At 42.0% G+C, this 17,129-nt stretch overlaps 1 protein-coding gene across 1 annotated transcript in view; it reads left to right on the forward strand.

Annotated features, from left to right (window-relative positions):
* The first annotated feature begins 1,378 nt into the window (after window positions 1–1,378).
* SUSD1 (sushi domain containing 1) overlaps window positions 1,379–17,129 on the forward strand; it is a 40,737-nt gene continuing 24,986 nt past the window's right edge. Inside the window, exons 1-7 of the mRNA XM_088533664.1 lie at window positions 1,379–1,469; window positions 3,651–3,779; window positions 4,088–4,243; window positions 4,871–5,023; window positions 5,929–6,105; window positions 9,706–9,885; window positions 11,434–11,613. Coding sequence (XP_088389790.1) covers window positions 1,379–1,469; window positions 3,651–3,779; window positions 4,088–4,243; window positions 4,871–5,023; window positions 5,929–6,105; window positions 9,706–9,885; window positions 11,434–11,613 — 1,066 coding nt within the window. The remainder of the gene's footprint in view (window positions 1,470–3,650; window positions 3,780–4,087; window positions 4,244–4,870; window positions 5,024–5,928; window positions 6,106–9,705; window positions 9,886–11,433; window positions 11,614–17,129) is intronic.

Consider the following 17,129-nt stretch of genomic DNA (forward strand, 5'->3'; position numbering starts at 1 on the left):
TTCACTGATGTTGTAAAAAACGAGTTAGACAAGCACTGCTCAGGAGTCATTTATGCAGAACTGATCCTGTCCTAGCGCAGAAAAAGAAGGATTATGTGCCCTCTTAAGATCCTTTTAATCCTTGTTTCCAATGTCTGCATTTGAATTTAGATGACTAACCAGTGCATGTAATTTAAGCTAGTTTCTGTATGTTCTTAGGTTATTTACTATTAAAACATGTCTTCTCACCATCATGCAGGGACTTCTGTTACAGTCCAGGCCCCGTATTTCCTTCAGGCAACACATTTCTGTGTAGCTTTCTTCAGAGTATGTTTATATTACATCTTTCTACTTGTTCTTTGTATAAACATAATGAACACCCATACTTCCTCAGGTTCCCTGCCAAAACTATTTTTCCTGCTTAGCGCATGAGGTGCTTGTAATTTCACTACCGCAGTAGCTCCTGATGCTTCTATGAGTAGTGATGCAGAAACGGCTCTACTTAGGGAGGTTGCATCCCAGCAGGCAGCTAAGGGAGAGAAAAATAACATCTGGAAACCATTTTTCACCAGTAACCCTGAGCAGCTCATTTGAATCCCGTTTTTTTTTTTTTTTTTTTTTTTTTTCCCGGGATAAACAACTTTTTGCCTTTGAGAATACTTGCCACCACTGAACTTCAGATAGAAAAAAGTAGCACCTAGGTCTTCAGCATGCTGTTTGAGGTGCAGGTTCACTTAGGTGGTGACTGGGCATTGCATGAGAATCTGTCACGTTGCTGTGACAGATACCACTGCGATAGATACCCCTTCTGTGGTATCGGTCCTGGCTGAGGTGAGAACAGCAGAAGCTGGACACGAGTGCACACAGGCTTAAGTACAGATCACGGCTGCCATGCTGGGACATGCAGCGTCCTGGGCTTTCCAGACACGGCTGCTGCAGTAGGACACGTAAAGTCCTCGGCTCTCCAGCAGACACGGCTGGGACATGCAGCGTCCTGGGCTCTTCAGACACGGCTGCTGTACTAGGACATGCAGCACCCTCGGCTCTCCAGCAGACAGGGCTGCTGCACTAGGACATGCAGCGCCCTCGGCCCCCCAGCAGACAGGGCCGCCGCCTCGGCTCCTGCAGCCCCCTGGGCTCCCGCCGTGTTTCCAGGCCCGGGGCCGCGGGGGGCGCTGCGGCGGCCGGGCCGGGCCCCGCGCGCGGCCGCCCTTATCGGCGCTGCCAGGCGGCCGCGGCGCAGGAAGCCGCCGCGCGCGGGAAGGCGGCGGGAGGCGGCGATAACGCGGCGGGCGGGCGGGCGGCGGGGCCGGGGGGGCGCTGGGGGCAGCGCGGCGCCCCGGCCCCGGCCCCGGCCCCGGCGCGGCCGCGGGCACCATGAGGCGGCGGCGGCGGCGACATGAGCGCGGGCGGCTCGCGGCGGCGCCCGCCGCTGCTGCCGCTGCTGCCGCTGCTGCTGCTGCTGCCGCCGGGCGCGGCGCGGGCGCGGGGTAGGTGCCGGGTGCCGGGCGCGGGCGGGCGGGGGGCGGCCCGCGCTGCTGGGGCTGCCCACGAGCTCGCGCTGACCGGCGCCCTCAGCCTCCAGGCTGCCCTGGTGCCGCTCAGGGGTGGCCCCGCGTCCTCGGGGTGGTCCCACGCGCGCTTTGGGCTGCCCTCAGCTCGCTCGGGGTTGCTCTGTGCGCATGGTTGGGGCTGGTTTGGTGTTCCAGCACATGGTTGGTGCTGGTCTGGCCACGGTGGTGGTGGTGGGTCGTGGTCCAGCCACGGTGGTGCTAGTGGTGGTGGTCCAGCCATGGTCGTGGTCCAGCCATGATGTGTGGTAGTGGTGGTGGTCTAGCCATGGTGGTGGTCCAGCCATGGTCGTGGTCCAGTCATGGTCATGGTGGTTGTCCAGCCATGGTGGTAGTGGTGGTGGTGGCCCAAGCATGGGGGCGATGGTGGCCCAGCCATGATGGTGGTGGTGGCTCAGCCATGGTGGTAGTGGCGGCCCAACTGTGGTAGTGCTGGTGGCGGCTCAGCCGTGGTGGTGGTTTTGGCAGCCCAGCCATCGTGGTGATGGTGGTGGCTCAGCCATGGTGGTGTTGGTTGCCCAGCTGTGGTGCTGGTGGTGGTGGTGGTGACCCATGCCACTTTCTCGTCCTCCGTGGGAATTGGGTATCTCTTCTCACAGCAGTCGCCAGATCCGGCAGATAGGGCTGCAATCGTTGAGCTGACTTTTGTGCAGCTGGGAAGGATGGGGCGTGAGGGAGCAAGTCAGAAAACATCATCTGCCGTAGTAGGGGCCATGCACGGTTTATCTCCTGCTGCGGCAATCTGGGGCAGGCGCACCCACGTCTTATCGGAAGATTGAAGCTTCGGGAGCTCTCTCCTACCACCGCTGTTCTTAATTTCATTTTTCAGCCATGCTGGTTACCATTTATGCTAATAGATTTTTTGGGAGCGCACACACACACAAACAAAAGTTTGTAAATTAGTAGAGAATTGGTAGGAATCTATGATGCTTCCAGTGTCTTTTAAATAAACTGAGAATTGCACTGGGAGGAAAAACAAACACTGTGCACCTGGAATTGCTAGTTACATGCACTTTCTTTTTTGCAATCTGGTGAATTTGTGAGCTTAAAAAAGTTACCTGGAACCTTCAACTGCCCTTTCCTTCAGGTCATATTCATGTATTTCAAAACAGCATGCAGGCATATGAAGAAACCTTCGTAAGAACTGTTACGTATACTGTAAGATTTGTATTTAATAGGAACTGCACCATCCTTACCCATCTTATGTCTCTTGGAAAAATAAAAAATTCTGTTCTTGCTAGGTCTAGCACTTTGAGACATAATCAGGGTTAATAATCATCTCAGATGATTATGAGACATAACCATCTCATATGCAGGATTAAATAGTTTTCTTTTTAATGTATAAAGGGTATAAGCATACGGACATGTGCATTGTCTATATTCAGGCTCTTCATCCTGAGGTCTACCATTTGGAAGGCTATTGCATTTATGAAGATAAAGAAAAGATCTTACAAAAAAGGAGATAAAAATTTGCAAAATACACCAAAAGTATGATTGCAAATAAGGAAATAAGTTCATATTTAATTCTCATTTCATATCCATTTGTCATCCTATCACCTTATAATAAATTAGATTCTGTGTCTTATGCTGCTCTACTACTTCTAATATAAATTCATTTTTAAAGTGACTTTATCACAAGCCATTTGCGATCTGGCAGCATTCTCAACATCATTTTTGTGAATAGCATTTATACTAAATGGTAACATATTGAGCATTTAAGAAACAAATAGATTGACCAAGGGAAAGAAAATGAGTTTGTAGAAAAGATTATTAATTTTGGGTAGAGCTATTATATTGTCATGTATGCCTTGCCAACTACTGTCCTGAAAAGCTGGTTTAATTGTTATCAGATAGTAGGAGAAAGATGTCCAGTGTAGTTATTTTGCTTAGTCTTTTCTTCTTTCTCTTTATTTTCCAAGCTTAGTTACTGAGTAGGGCTGTGGTTTTCCTTCCAGTTTGAAAATGAGGTGGGATGAAGTATGACTTTATTCTTTTGCTTTCAATCTGTTTTTTTTACGTCTACTCTAAACTCTGTGCTAATTCCTTATATCAGATCACTATTTTATTTCTTTAAATAATTCTGTCCCTGTGTTAAAACAGACATGAAGAGATCAGTTCCAGATGTGTGTGCTACTTGCCACGCTGATGCCACTTGCCAACAAATAGAAGGAAAAAGTGTCTGTATTTGTAACTATGGATTTGTGGGGAATGGAAGAACGCATTGCCAAGGTAGGGTGCCTGTTTGTACACTGGCTAGAAACTGTGCTGTCCTAAACTGTCTTCTCTTGGGTAATACCACTGAGTTACTCAAAACAGTAAGAGCTCTGTTATTTCCTGACAATATTTCCAAAACATACAATATATATGGCTCGATTTACATTTCTTTTAATGGCATGGGCTGTTCTTCACTTGTATTTAATTCCAGTACTTAGCTGGTTAAGTATTTTATCCCATTTCTAGTTACTTGGGTATGAGTGAGGAGAGGAGGGTATTTGACTTCTTTTGGTCTCTCTAACCTGTTTTAACTGTGCTGACAGACAAAGACGAGTGCCAGATTGGAGCTGCCAAGATGTGTGGGAACCATACCCTGTGTCATAACACACATGGAAGTTTTTACTGTGTTTGCCTTGATGGATATCGTGCCTCTAACAACAACAAGACTTTTATTCCCAACGATGGAACGAACTGTACAGGTAGATACCACAAGAAATCTTGGCAACCAGGAATCCAGAAATTCATTTTCTACTGCACCTCTGTTTTTCTGGTTACTGTAGAATTTTCTGCTGTATTTTGCCAACATTTGTTTGGCATCTGGGTTCTAACAACTATAAATTAGTTCCATTTTTTGATTCTTTCCTCTTTTATTATTAATTATTTCTATGAAGTTACATTTGAGCAATATCTTTGCAGTAGAAGTGGCTAGATCTAAGAAAATAAGATCATACTTCTTTCTGCTTGAGCATCATATTTGTGTTCAGTGTGGATGTTAGTTCCCTGTCACAGTAATTAACTGTGACTGATTACAATATTTGCAGAAGTGGGATTCTTTTCTGGAATGGCTGTAGGGGCAGGAAATAAATTGGAAACTATTTGTCAGGTGCAAGGGAAACCGATTTTAAAACATCTTACAAATTTACAAAATTTACAAAATTGTAAGGATCTCATCCTTCAAGATGTTTGAATGTTGGGCTTCCTTTATTTCCCATCAGGATCTACACATAATGTTTCTGTGCATTTTAAGCTTGAGTCCTACATTAATTAATAATAATAATAAAAGAAAAAGTAAAGAAATTTATACATTTTGCTCTCTGAATTTCTAGATATAGATGAATGTGAAGAATCTGGGATGTGTGGTCCCAATGCAAGATGTGTGAATACGGAAGGAAGCTACAAGTGTTACTGTATTGATGGTTATAAACTAGAAAATGGAGAAGATTTTTTTCATCCAGATGAGAATATGGTTTCATGCAAAGGTGAGAGCCTTTTGATGCTGTTTGTGTTGGCTAATAAAATCAGATCTATCATGATGGAATGGTGCTTGCTCTGACCTAAGTCTGTAAGGCCTGTGTGGACTTGGCTTTTCTTCAGTGTGTTGCAATGATGTCTGGTTGGCAGAGGCGACACAGGATGTGGTTGCTACAGGGTTGCAGGAGTGGTTGGAGTGTGCGGAGTCGGGGAAGCCCAGTAAACCGTGGGAGTGACATCGTTATGTGTAGCAGGCCAAGTTGTCAGCTCACTGCCTCCGTTTTTTTCCAGCCTCCTGTTTATTTCCAGCTACAAGTGCTCAGCTCCAATTTTGGCAGGATTGTTGGTACCCTGCCTATCTGGCTGCCCGTTCTTCTCCCCCAGTGGGGTAAAGAAACGTATCTATATTGACTGTGCCAGCTGTGGAGACTGACAAGTGACCCTATCATGTGGCTCTGTGGCAGGGAATGTAGCACTAGGATGGTTCAGTGAGCTGTGGGAATGGGGGGCAGACTGATTTCAGTTTAGCTGCAGTGCTCCACCTTTCCTGCATGCAGGGAAGTACAGCTGGGCATTAGGGCTTGAAATTTTCTTCCAGCATTGAAGGAAAATTCAGACTTTGGTGTAACAGAACCAGGACGTCCAGGGCACCAACACGTTTCAAGTGTCTTGTTTTTGGTGTTGTGAATTGCAACAGATGAATGTTAATAAGATGGTAAAGATGTACACTCATCATTGGATCGCTGTGTTCATCAGACTGTGGCCAAGGCAGTTGTTTGGCTTCCTTCAGATTCCTGCAGGTAGACAGTTTTTATGATGTGACTGTCTGGCCCAGCTCTTCTTAAAGCGGTCGTTGTCCTGTTTCTTTGTACTGTGAAATCTCCCCTTTCAACTCAAACTTTTCTCTTTGCAGAAATCAGTTGTGGCTCCCCTCCTGAGATGAAGCATGGTTACATTGTAGGGAACTACGGATTGGTACCAGGAAGTGCGGTTCGTTACCAGTGTAAAGAAGGGTTTTACAGCGAAGAGGGGGATTTTTCTATTTGCACTGCAAATGAAACTTGGGAACCTGCCACTTTAAGCTGTAAAGGTGAAAGGAGTTTCTATGCGTTAAAATCTTAAATTCTTCATGAAGGGGTTTATGCATGGGAAAAATGCCTGGTGGAGTTGGGTTGGGTTGGGTTGTGGATCACGTAAGGAAACTGCACACAGAGAAATCCATGGGCCCGTAGAGGGTACACCCATGGAGGCAGGTGGCCAGTGTCAGTGCAGGGCACTCCCAGTCATCTCTGAAAGGTCATGGTGATCAGGAGAGGAGTGTGACCACTGGAAGAAAGCCAGTGTCCCCCAGTCTTCCAAGAGGGCAGGGAGGAGACCCGGGGAACTACAGTCAGACTCACGTTGGTGCCTGCAAAGGTGATAGAGCAGCTCAGCCTGGACATCAGTTGCAAGCACATGAAGGAGAAGCAGCTGGTCAGGAGTACTCAGTGTGGATTCACCAAGGGGAAATGCTGCTTAACCAACCTGAGAGCCTTCTTTTACGTGGTGACTAGTTGATTAGATGAAGGGAGAGCCTTTCTCACCTCATTTCACAGGAGAGAGTCTCCCTTAACTTCAGTAGGACTTTGACACCCTCTCCCATAGCATTTTCATAGATGAGCTCAGGAAGTGCAGGCTAAATGAGCTCAGGAAGCGCAGACAGAAAAGTGGCTGAACAGCAGAGCTCAGAGGGTTGTGACCACTGGCACAAAGCCTGTTTGGAGAGCTGTAGCTAGTGGCCCCAGGGCTCAAGGCTGTGTTCTGCTCGCTTATCAATGGCTTAGATGAAGGCACAGAGTCACCCTCAGCAGGTTTGCAGATGGTGCAGAACTTGCAGGAGTAGCTGATGCACCTGAGGGCTGTGCTGCCCTACGGAGGGACCTGGACAGGCTGGACAGAAGGGCATAGAGGAACCTCATGGATGAAGCTCAACAAGGGCATGTGCGGGGTCCTGCATGTGGGGAGAATAACTCCATGCACCAGGACAGGCTGGAGATGACCTCTGCAGAGAGGGGCCGGGGGGTTCTGGTGGACACCAAGTTGACCATGAGGCCAGTAGACCTAGGTTGCGTTATGTAGAGCATCGCCAGGAGGGTGAGAGAGACCATTCTTCCCACCTAGTCAGCCCTAATAAGACCGTGTTCAGGGCTCCCCAGGACAAGAGACAGGGAGCTACTGGAGCAAGTCCAGGGAAGAGCTGCTAAGGTGATGAGAGACTGGAGCATCTCCCTGTGAAGAAAGACTGAGAGAGGTGGAACTGTTTAGTCTGGAGAAGAGAAGACTGGTTGGGGAATCTTATCAATGTGCATAGTTATCTGAAGGGCAGGTGTAAAGAGCTTGGAGATAGAATCTTCAGTGGTGATAGGAGGACAGGCAGTGGGCACAAATGGAAACACAGGAAGTTCTGTCAGAACCTAAGGAAAAACTTTTTTACAGTGGAGACAACTGAGCACTGGAGCATGTTTCCCAGAGAGGTTTTGGAGTCCTCATCTTTGAATATATTCAAAAGCCACTGGACAATGTCCTGGACAACCTGCTCCAGGAGACCCTGCTTAACCAGGGGGTTTGAACTAAGTGATCTTTAAATGCCTCTTCCAACCTTAACTGTTATGTGATTCTTTGGAGTATGTTTGTCAGAGTAGGTGAGTTGCTCAATTCAAAGATTGTTTCTACAAGTGCTGGCTATTACCAAATAAAAAGAAAGAATACAATGTCTTGCAGATATTCTGGCTTTGAAGCTGTTTGGCAATAACATGCCCTTCATTATGTGAGCAATGAGTTTCTGTTTTCTGTCAGTATTTTTTTACCTTTAGCAGGAACAGATTGATTTTCTAGTAAATATATAACAAAATTATGCCACCGTCTGCTCCTAGAATGTCATTTTGGATGCTGCTCAATTTGTTTCTACAGACAGAGCAATGTGTTCTTGACTTTGTGAGCTGAGTCTTAGCAAACATTAAGATTTCTGGAGTAGTTCATGGGAAGCACTGAAATACTTGACTTTATAGGAAAAACAAAACCCAGCCTCCTCTGGAGCATGTGAAGTTTTTTCCTAAGGTTGACTGCAGTTGCAAAAGAGGCATCACTGCTAGATAGCCTTCATGATTTAAGAGCACCTGCACATAGTGAAACGCTTTCAGAAAATTTCTGAATGTGTTTCATAAGTATCTTTCACTTTTGTATTGTCATCACCCATTCTGTAGTATTTTGTGTTCCTGAAAATAGTTGGAGAGTGTATATATTAGTTAAATGACAAAAAATGCTAGTTAACATAGTGTACAATATGTATAATAACACTACAGAGAAGAGAAAGATTGTCCTCCTTAAAATAATGTGTTAATGAAGAGAATCCTTCTCGCAAAACATGGAATATCCCTTTATTATTATTATTATTTGGCAATGAATAACCTTGTCTGTGTGTGAACGTTAGAATAAGGATGCTAAATCAGTGCAACGGGAAAAGATAAAGTATTAAACATCGCCAGAAAATCAGAAATTTCTTAGGAGGGAAAGAACCAGACAATTTAGGGTGAAATTACTGGCAGCTGTTTTTTATGAGTAATTAAATACAGTGGCATGGAAAATAAGGCAGTTGCAATAATACTTTTCAAAATAAATAAAGCAAAATGAATTTCAAAACAACAACAAAAAGGGTGCCTAAAGTCTCAAGAGGTCCACTAAAGAAAGCTTGTGGAAGGCACCCCTTGTGAATTGTCAGTACATTTGTTAAGGTAATATTTTTAGTGAAGTTATGCGCATGTCATTATTGGAATAAAATAACCCCACCAAACATCTCAGGATGTTCTCACTATTTCCTCTTTTATTGCAATTTGCTTTTCCTGGATTTCAATAAAAACTTCTCTTTTTGTGAAGAGGCCATATCTTCTTTACATTAGAAAAGGAGATTTAAAAAAATTTGAACTCTCACAATTTCCCTGACAATTATTTTAGCTAACCTAAGAATTTCTCCTGGTCAACTGTAATTCCTTCTTGTTCAGGAAAATCAAGAAAGCTTCCAATTAGAATTTGTGCTATTTCCTTGTAATTTCTAAATTTATTTCTAAATTTATTTTACTTACAGTTTTATTTATGATGAAACTAACAGAACAAATGTCAAGTTTGGTACAATGTTTCATCTAACATCAAGGTGCTGTAAGGCAGAACAGATTCATCTTTTTCCTGATTTAAATATCTGAATATAAGTATAATGTTCCCTCAAAGAGTACAGCTTTTCTTGAATATTAATGAGCAGAATTGTCTTGTGTCAAATCACACAGTTCTCTAGGAAGAGGAGATGCATCTGGAGAGGTGTAGTTAAACTTGAATTTTTGTTTGTTTTATCATGCTGTTGTGGAATACTTCACATGCTTAGGGTAAGTGTATGCTTACACTAAGAAATGTATATCCTATTAAACAGATTGCTTTTTTCTTACTACTAAATTATTTGGAAAATTCTGATTTAACCTGAAAAGGATCTGACCATAGTTAAGGACACACTGTCAATCTCTCAGTGGGAGAAGATATGCAAGAGAATTCAGTTACTGTAGGAGATGATATTGAAATGATGAAAAGAATAGTTTCACGGGAGAGCAGCCTTCCTTCCTTTCGTTGCTTGAATAACAATGTATTTTCCTCTTTCTTCCCTATGTAGGTGTGGATTGTGGAGTTCCACCTTCTATCATAAATACGTATCCACCATCTTTAAATGAAACCACATATGGAAGTGCAGTTACGTACCGTTGTGCTCATGGTTACTTTATTACAAGTGGCAATCAGACTGCAGTTTGCAATGCCAAAGGCCAATGGGATGGTGCCGATTTGGTGTGCAGAGGTAAATCAAATCTGCCTTCAGATTTGCTTAGCGTGGGTATTGATTCAGGCATCAGTATGAATAGCAGTCATGCAGTTATAAGCTGGAGGCACTGCCTTTGGGCTTTCAGTTTATACAGTCTTCTAGCACTGGAAGACAAAAAGCCAAATATTAAACATCTTTTTAGCTGTGTTGTTAATTAAGTTACAGCAGATTCTTAAATGTTATATACTGTGAAGATGAAAGACCATCTTGACCATTTTTTGCCTGTCAGACTTCGGGATTTTCATGAGATGGAAATCCAGTCTAAACCACTGTCTTCTAGCCCAATGCCTACTCTGTGGCTGAAGTCACTACTTAGAATCTGAGCTGCTGTTACTAGGTAATTTCCCCTTGAACTTCCCATTTTCAGACAGCTGCTAAATACAACTTCACTTTTCTATTCAATAGAGGATAAGTATCTCATCAAGTAGATTCAATAAGGTCAAGCCTTGTGTTCACTGGTATCAAATTTAGTAATTTTTTGAATACACTTCATCTATGTTTCAAACAACCTCTGCTCTTAGAAATAAAAGTATTGCTTACTTACACAGGAACATAATTCAGCATTTCTGTCTTTCAGTCTTTGGTATACCAAATGTCTGTGGAAAGATAGCTTGAGTTGAGGAGCAGTAATTTTTGTATGCCAGCACATACTGTTTCTGTAAGTTAAATGTTTTATTTGCATGTAAATTCGTCATTCTAAATAAAAGCATGCATATTGATGTTTGAAAGAAAGGTAATCATAATAATAGATGTGTTTTCCTTCGCAAAGTATATGATTAGCTGTGCCTTTGAAGGTATTACTGTAAATTATCAAAATATGATTCTACATGCTTTATTTTTTACTTTTTTATATTTCTTATGAATGGAATCTCAGAATCATTTAAGATCACTCATTGATCAAATTAAAGAAAAAAGACACTTAAAAACACTTTAACACAAAAACACAAGAATTTTAAAATATGTTTTCTGCATATAAGCTTTAATGAAGGTAAGATTGAACTCTTACATTTTTTTTACTTCCTGTAAGTGAAGCAATGCTTAACTCAAGACTAAGATTCACTGTGAATTTGAGATGGAATTTTAAACCAAAATATCCTTCAGTTGACTGATCTTCTCTCTTAATTCTTTGAATTCCCTACTTTTATTGTGCAGCTCTTGCAAACAACACAGTAAATGAATAAATTTCAAATTACATTACTCCAGTTTTCTAATTATTTCTGCCAAGATGTGAATAACCAATCAAGTCAATCCCTCCCTCTACATGGAAATGTTCTTTATTCTTGCCTGAAGCAGCTCCTCCTTTATCCAAAGTTTGAATTAAACCTACAATAAACCTACAGTGGGGCAATAAAATACAACCTTCCTGATGCTGTTCTTTCTTGTCACTTCTTGGACCATGTATGACTTTTCAGATATTTCTGTGCATGGAAGTGTATGAACTGGAGTCCACAATCCCTCCGTTGTGACATGCCCTGATTGTTTCCATTTTTAGATTTATCATTCTCTGTCTTTTTTCTCTTCCAGAAATAGACTGTGGCAAACCCTTGTTGATTCCACACACAGAAATGGTCTGGGACAACTCTACCACACTACGGAGCAGAGTGTACTATCGATGTGAAGAAGGATATTACTTCCATGGAGACAGGAACTTTTCAGAGTGCACAATGGACCAGAAGTGGGAAAATATTACATACCTATGCAAAGGTAAGTATTACTGATTTTTTAGCTTTGGAATCCGTTTACTTCAAATGACTTCAAATGTGGGGCTTCAGATTAGTTTTTCCAATTGGCTGTGCTATAAAGAAATTGAAACAAAACAAGCTGAATTTTATTCTGGATGTATCATTACTTTTGCCTCAAATTGCATTCACTGTCATAAATGAAAAACATAACTTTATTCCTTTTTTTAATCTGTGATTGTAGAAACATCATATTTGGAGGGCCAAGGAACTGGCTTATCCTTTGGCTCGTGTGCCAGTAGAATTTATAGTGAAGTTTTATTTGCATAGGCTGATTCCAGAGACATTGGTCTTGCTGAGGCAAAAGAGAGGGTTGTTCCTGACCTATGGAGAGTGTGACTTGTGTGTTCACTGAATAAGGAAAGAGCCCACACAGTTTCCAATCCACATTTTAGTTCATAAAGTTGCAAATGAGTTGCTTATTTTAGAGGTAAAAGGATCATTCATTTTGATCCTTGAAATCATCGATGACTGCCTTCATTACAGTATTGTTTTGTATCTGTAATGGCTTTCAATCTTAGTAAACTTCACAGGGCTCATTCTGATTAACTATATTACATTAACTGAGGTATTAAAGCTGAATAGACTTGTTGTCTGTTCTGACAATCCTGAGCTGGCTTTTGATATTTTTTGATACAGACTGGCAAAATCCAAATACTTCCCACTGCAGAGGTATGTTGGAAAAATAATTTTCTAGTGGGTCATAATGCACTGCCATAGCCACAAATAATTCCGCAGCCCTAGTAGGAGGAACACTTTCTTTGTAAAAGGATCATTCTTTGTAATTTCTTTTTACACTTTTTAGCATTCTTTGTAAAAGAATCTGGGAAGTAACACATTCAACATGCAAATGTAACAGTATGATAACCTCCTTAGCATTTTAATTTATGTAGTTTAATCCAGTTTCAAGTTCCTGTCCTGAAGGTGGGGTCAATAGAAGGCAAGAAAGTCCTTTATAATTTACTGTTTTAGAAAATGTAGTCATATTTTGGATAGAAAAGTTAAGGAAAGGATGTTAACCATGCAGTGATTTCTAGTGGATGTCACAGGTGTGAGATGCCAGACCTAGCTAGTCCAGCTGTCCAGTCGATGTAGTTTTTGTTTCAAACAGAAAGGCGGTAATGGAAGGAGTTTCATTGTTGCCCTGGGAACCTGTAACTTTAAAAGACAACAGAGCATCACCAGGCGAGTAGATGGCACTTAGCAATACTTTTATTATGGGCCTGATACTGTGAAGTCCACTCCTGTGACAATAAAGGCACTGGAATCCACAACTCTTGGAATCCCCCAGTACACTGAGTATTTCTTCGTGGTTGCCATTTGAACCTATTCTCAGTTCTCAGAATTTCAATCCAATAGGATTTACCTCATAAAAGAATGACCCCCCTGAGAAGATCTCTAGTGAAGATGCCCTCATCCTGTAGGTTTGGAGACAGGATGTAATGACATTTAGGTAATAGCAAAAAATCGGCAGGTGTTTTGAACTGTTGTGCTCTTCAGCTTTTTAATGTGCCCTCAGAAAGGAGGAGGAAATATCTCTGTGACTGTTCATCTCTCTTGTTTTTAAGCAGTGTCACTGTCTTTTGCAGGTGCGTGTTCCTCTGGTTAATAACACCAACACATTTTCCAGGGGGCTGTAAATGTTCTTTTGACTTCTATCACTTTATAAACCCAATCTGTACACAAAGAGTATTTGAAAGTGTAATGTCAGGGAGAACTAACGTAGAAGCTAAGGTCAGTCTTGTTTCTCTTCTAATATGTGTACATGGTAAAATGTGCACATGTATGTGCATATAGTAAAAAAAAAAAAAAAAAAAGGCAACAAGAAAGGAAGTCCACTGCAGAATTTTGATTATTTGCTCTTGTCTTCCTATGCTGGCATTTGCCGACCTTGTCCTGTGGCTTTCAGGAAAGCTTTAAAGTCTCCTCTGCTTTGGTGGATGTGGACTGACTGCAAGGTAGGGGTACACACAAATGGGACAAGAGAGAAGGAGAGAGGGAATTTAACCTTTGACAATTTGTTTCTTGAGTATGTAGGGAAGGTTGAAATGAACTGTGTTGAAAAAGGCGATTACAAGACTGCCTGTCTCTTGATACCACATGTAAGGTATAACTATAAAACTGGTGTTTTTTCACCATCTCATTCCAAGGGGTTACTTCATGCAGAAAAAGGGGAGTCCTGGTGCAATAATCTAGATTAAATAAACAAGTGTTAGGGTTATTTTAGAGGGAAGTAGTCCCCTTATTTACTGCAGCTCTTTTTTCATCCTGTTTCCATAGTGCTTCCTCCTGCTATTCATCAAGCTTCTCCCAATTTCCCAGTCTGAAGCTTGAGAGATATTAATGCCCTTGGAAGGTTTTCATAGTATCTGATCTTCCTTCCTGTAACAATAAGCTCTAGTTCCAGCAACAACCTCTGGGTTGTCTGCTTTTTATTATTCTGGTCCCCAAAATTTCTTTCTGTATATCTGTTTTCTGTGGAGGTTGTAAATACTCAGTGACATTATTTAGCATCTGTTGCTGTGGGTAGCTACAATATGGTGTCCGAAGAAAGGCAAACAGTTGAATTACAGGCAGTTTCATTATTCTTATCCAAAGAAAATGTACATTTGTATTAAAAAATAACATTACAGTGTTTAATACTTTTTCCATTACCACTGTTCCCTATATTTTTAGCAATAAATTTATTAAGTAACTTCTGAATGTAAAAATTGAAGTCCTGTCCCTGCAGTAGACACAACTGCCTACATGGGTGGGAAAAATACCTGGATGTGTAAAGAGGCTGGAGAAGAAATGCCATCTGACCTGCTGGAAAAACTCAATCCAAATTATACATGAAGCATGCCGAAATTCAGGGGTAGGGAATAGCTGGTGATAGGCAAAAGGAGAAGTTGACTTCTGTGGCCCTTTATTGTTGAGTCCGATGGCACAACTATTTTACTGATTAGTTATGAGAGTCTTCCAAAGTAGTATAAGGTACAGTAAGAGCCATAGAAGGCTGCATGCCCCTTATGTGGTGCATAGGGAAGGTTTAGTGGGAAGGTTTAATGGCCTGTCTTACACTCTGGAGATATTTTTTGGGGTGATTATGTGGAATTTGGGTATTACATTCTCTCTCTATATATATATGATATATTGTAATGAGGAGTACCTTAAAGGCACTAAGAAAGAAAATGTGTTAATTGCTATTGAGACATGTCCCAGAAAATGTGTGTAACAGACCAATGCATAAGTGAATAGAAAATACTGCGGGCGTTGATTGGAAACCTATATAATTCTGGAGGAAAGAGAACCCTATCAAGCAATTAGGGTGATTATAGCTATTGATGAAAAACATCTCATCGGCCTAGGCTCTCATAAATTGGTAATTTGATATGTTAAAAACAGACATCTAGTAATCTGATAATTTCTTTAATTACCTGGAAAAACATAGGTGGACTTTATGTTATGGTAAGTATTGCAAGCCAACCATTGTAATTCCCAATGGCGAATATCAGTCTCTAACCTCAGAAACCTCTTTCAAGTAAGGAGTAGATCATGAGAATTTCTAGTCCTGTCTCATCTAATAGAGTCCGTTGCATGTGCACGATTACTGTATCTTTCCTTTGTAAGTAGGACCACACTTGCATCTCTCACGTCTGTCGTCTAGCTCAATACAGGAATTACTCTGCTCCTAGTTGTATCCTGGTAATATTTTTAGTCCAAAAGATCTGGCAAATCATTAGGTATCTGCCTGGTCCTTCTTGCTCTGCTGTTCTTTTGTGGAAGCTCTGTTTGGGATAGGAAATAGAATAGGAAATAAAGACCTGATCAAATTTGCAATGTTAGGTGGACATTGGAGGAACTGGAATGTTACTCAGATGAGAAAACACACTTAAAAGCTTCCCATGCTGCCCTAAAAGACAGAAATACAGAAGATACATCTGTAAAATAGATTACATATATACATGCAAAAGGAGCTTGCCTGTGGAATAAATATCCCGAAACCGAGTGGAAATTCCCTTAGAAAGGCTCCCCTTCCTGTCACCGCAGCTCTGTGTGCATGTGTGCAGTGCTTGTCAGTAGCAGATGGCGTTTGCAGCGCGTCAGTCACGGCCTTCACAGAACTGAAAAGGCAAAACGTGCCGAGGGAGGAGGGCTGCGTGCGCCTGCTTGTTTCCTGCCTCCTGGGTTGCACATATGCAGGGGTGGGAAGATCGCTGTAAGTGAATTAGCGTGTGTGGACGATCTTTTGGCTGCTTGCAGAAGATGAAGTAGCAGATTGGAGCTGTTGTTATTTTCTTTTTGTAAATATTGTTTGTGTGTGTGTTAGTAACTTCAAAAATACTTCATGGATAAGAGATGGTTCTCTCTGCAGTTCAGGTCAGTGGCAGATTTGCCATTTTTTTTCTGTCCTCTCCCAAATTGCTGTTCTGTATTTGACACTTCTGGATCCTTTTCCCCCTGCTGCTATAGTCCCCACCAGTTACCATCCCATTCTTGGGATGGGAAGGAGATTGAGAGGGGGACCTGGAGCCTTCTCCAGAGCTTGGTGGAGCAACACCGGCATCCAGTGGCCTTCCCTGATCATCACAAGCTGTAACTCTCAGTGCCAAAATTATGGAGAAATTGGAGGCACTCCTGTTTTGTTTGGGAGTCTGAATGAAAGCCCTTAATAAAAATCAGAAATTAGCCCCTCGCTGTAGCCCGGGGCGTTTCTGTGGTGTCGAGGTGGTGTTTTGTAGTGTGCATGTTGCTACTTTCACTCCTATCTCATTCTCCGCTAACTACTTAGGGTGGAAACTTTGTTCCTGCCGGCTGTTCTGTGGACATTTGGTGAAGGTATGTTGGGTCCATGTGGGTTCGTGTCACAGAACTGATAGAGAGATGTAGAAGAAAAAAAAAGGCCCCTGGCTTTGTTTCCTCCTGTCCGATTTGGGTGCTGTCTTAAGATTTGTTTTCTTGAACATTGGCTCTGATTTATTAAATCCTCTTTGGCTCTTTATTTCTCTCTCTCTGCCTTTCTCTTTGTAAACAAATCTTTCCATGTGTCTGATTTTCTTGTTGTGCTGTTTCTTGCTATGCATTTTAATTCAGATCTCATGCATAGGCAAATGCTTTCCCTCTAGCTGTGCCCTAATGAGTCATTTTTGCCATCCATTCTTTTAATAAAAATAAGTATTTAAAGAAAAACAAATGAACATATTCTTGTGCTTTATATTGGCACAGAAATCTTACACGTGTGGAGCTTCTGGGCATTATTATGAAGAAAACAATGAATAATAGAAATAAGAATCTACCATTTCTGTAACATTAATTTGCATGGCCAATTGTCAGGAAAATTGTATTATTCTGGGTTTTATTCTTTAGTTTTGCAGAAAAGGAAGTTTCAACAGGGTTTCACGTTTAACCACACCTGTTTGTAGGCGAGGAGGCATTGGGAGATTGAGAAATCAGTCTAGGGAGTGAGAGGCTTATCTGTTTGGTGCCTGGAGAGGAAGC

Source organism: Tinamus guttatus, unplaced genomic scaffold (assembly GCF_059628265.1).
Source record: "Tinamus guttatus ecotype Peru unplaced genomic scaffold, ASM5962826v1 Tinamus_guttatus_pri_ptg000513l, whole genome shotgun sequence".
Taxonomy (NCBI): domain Eukaryota; kingdom Metazoa; phylum Chordata; class Aves; order Tinamiformes; family Tinamidae; genus Tinamus; species Tinamus guttatus.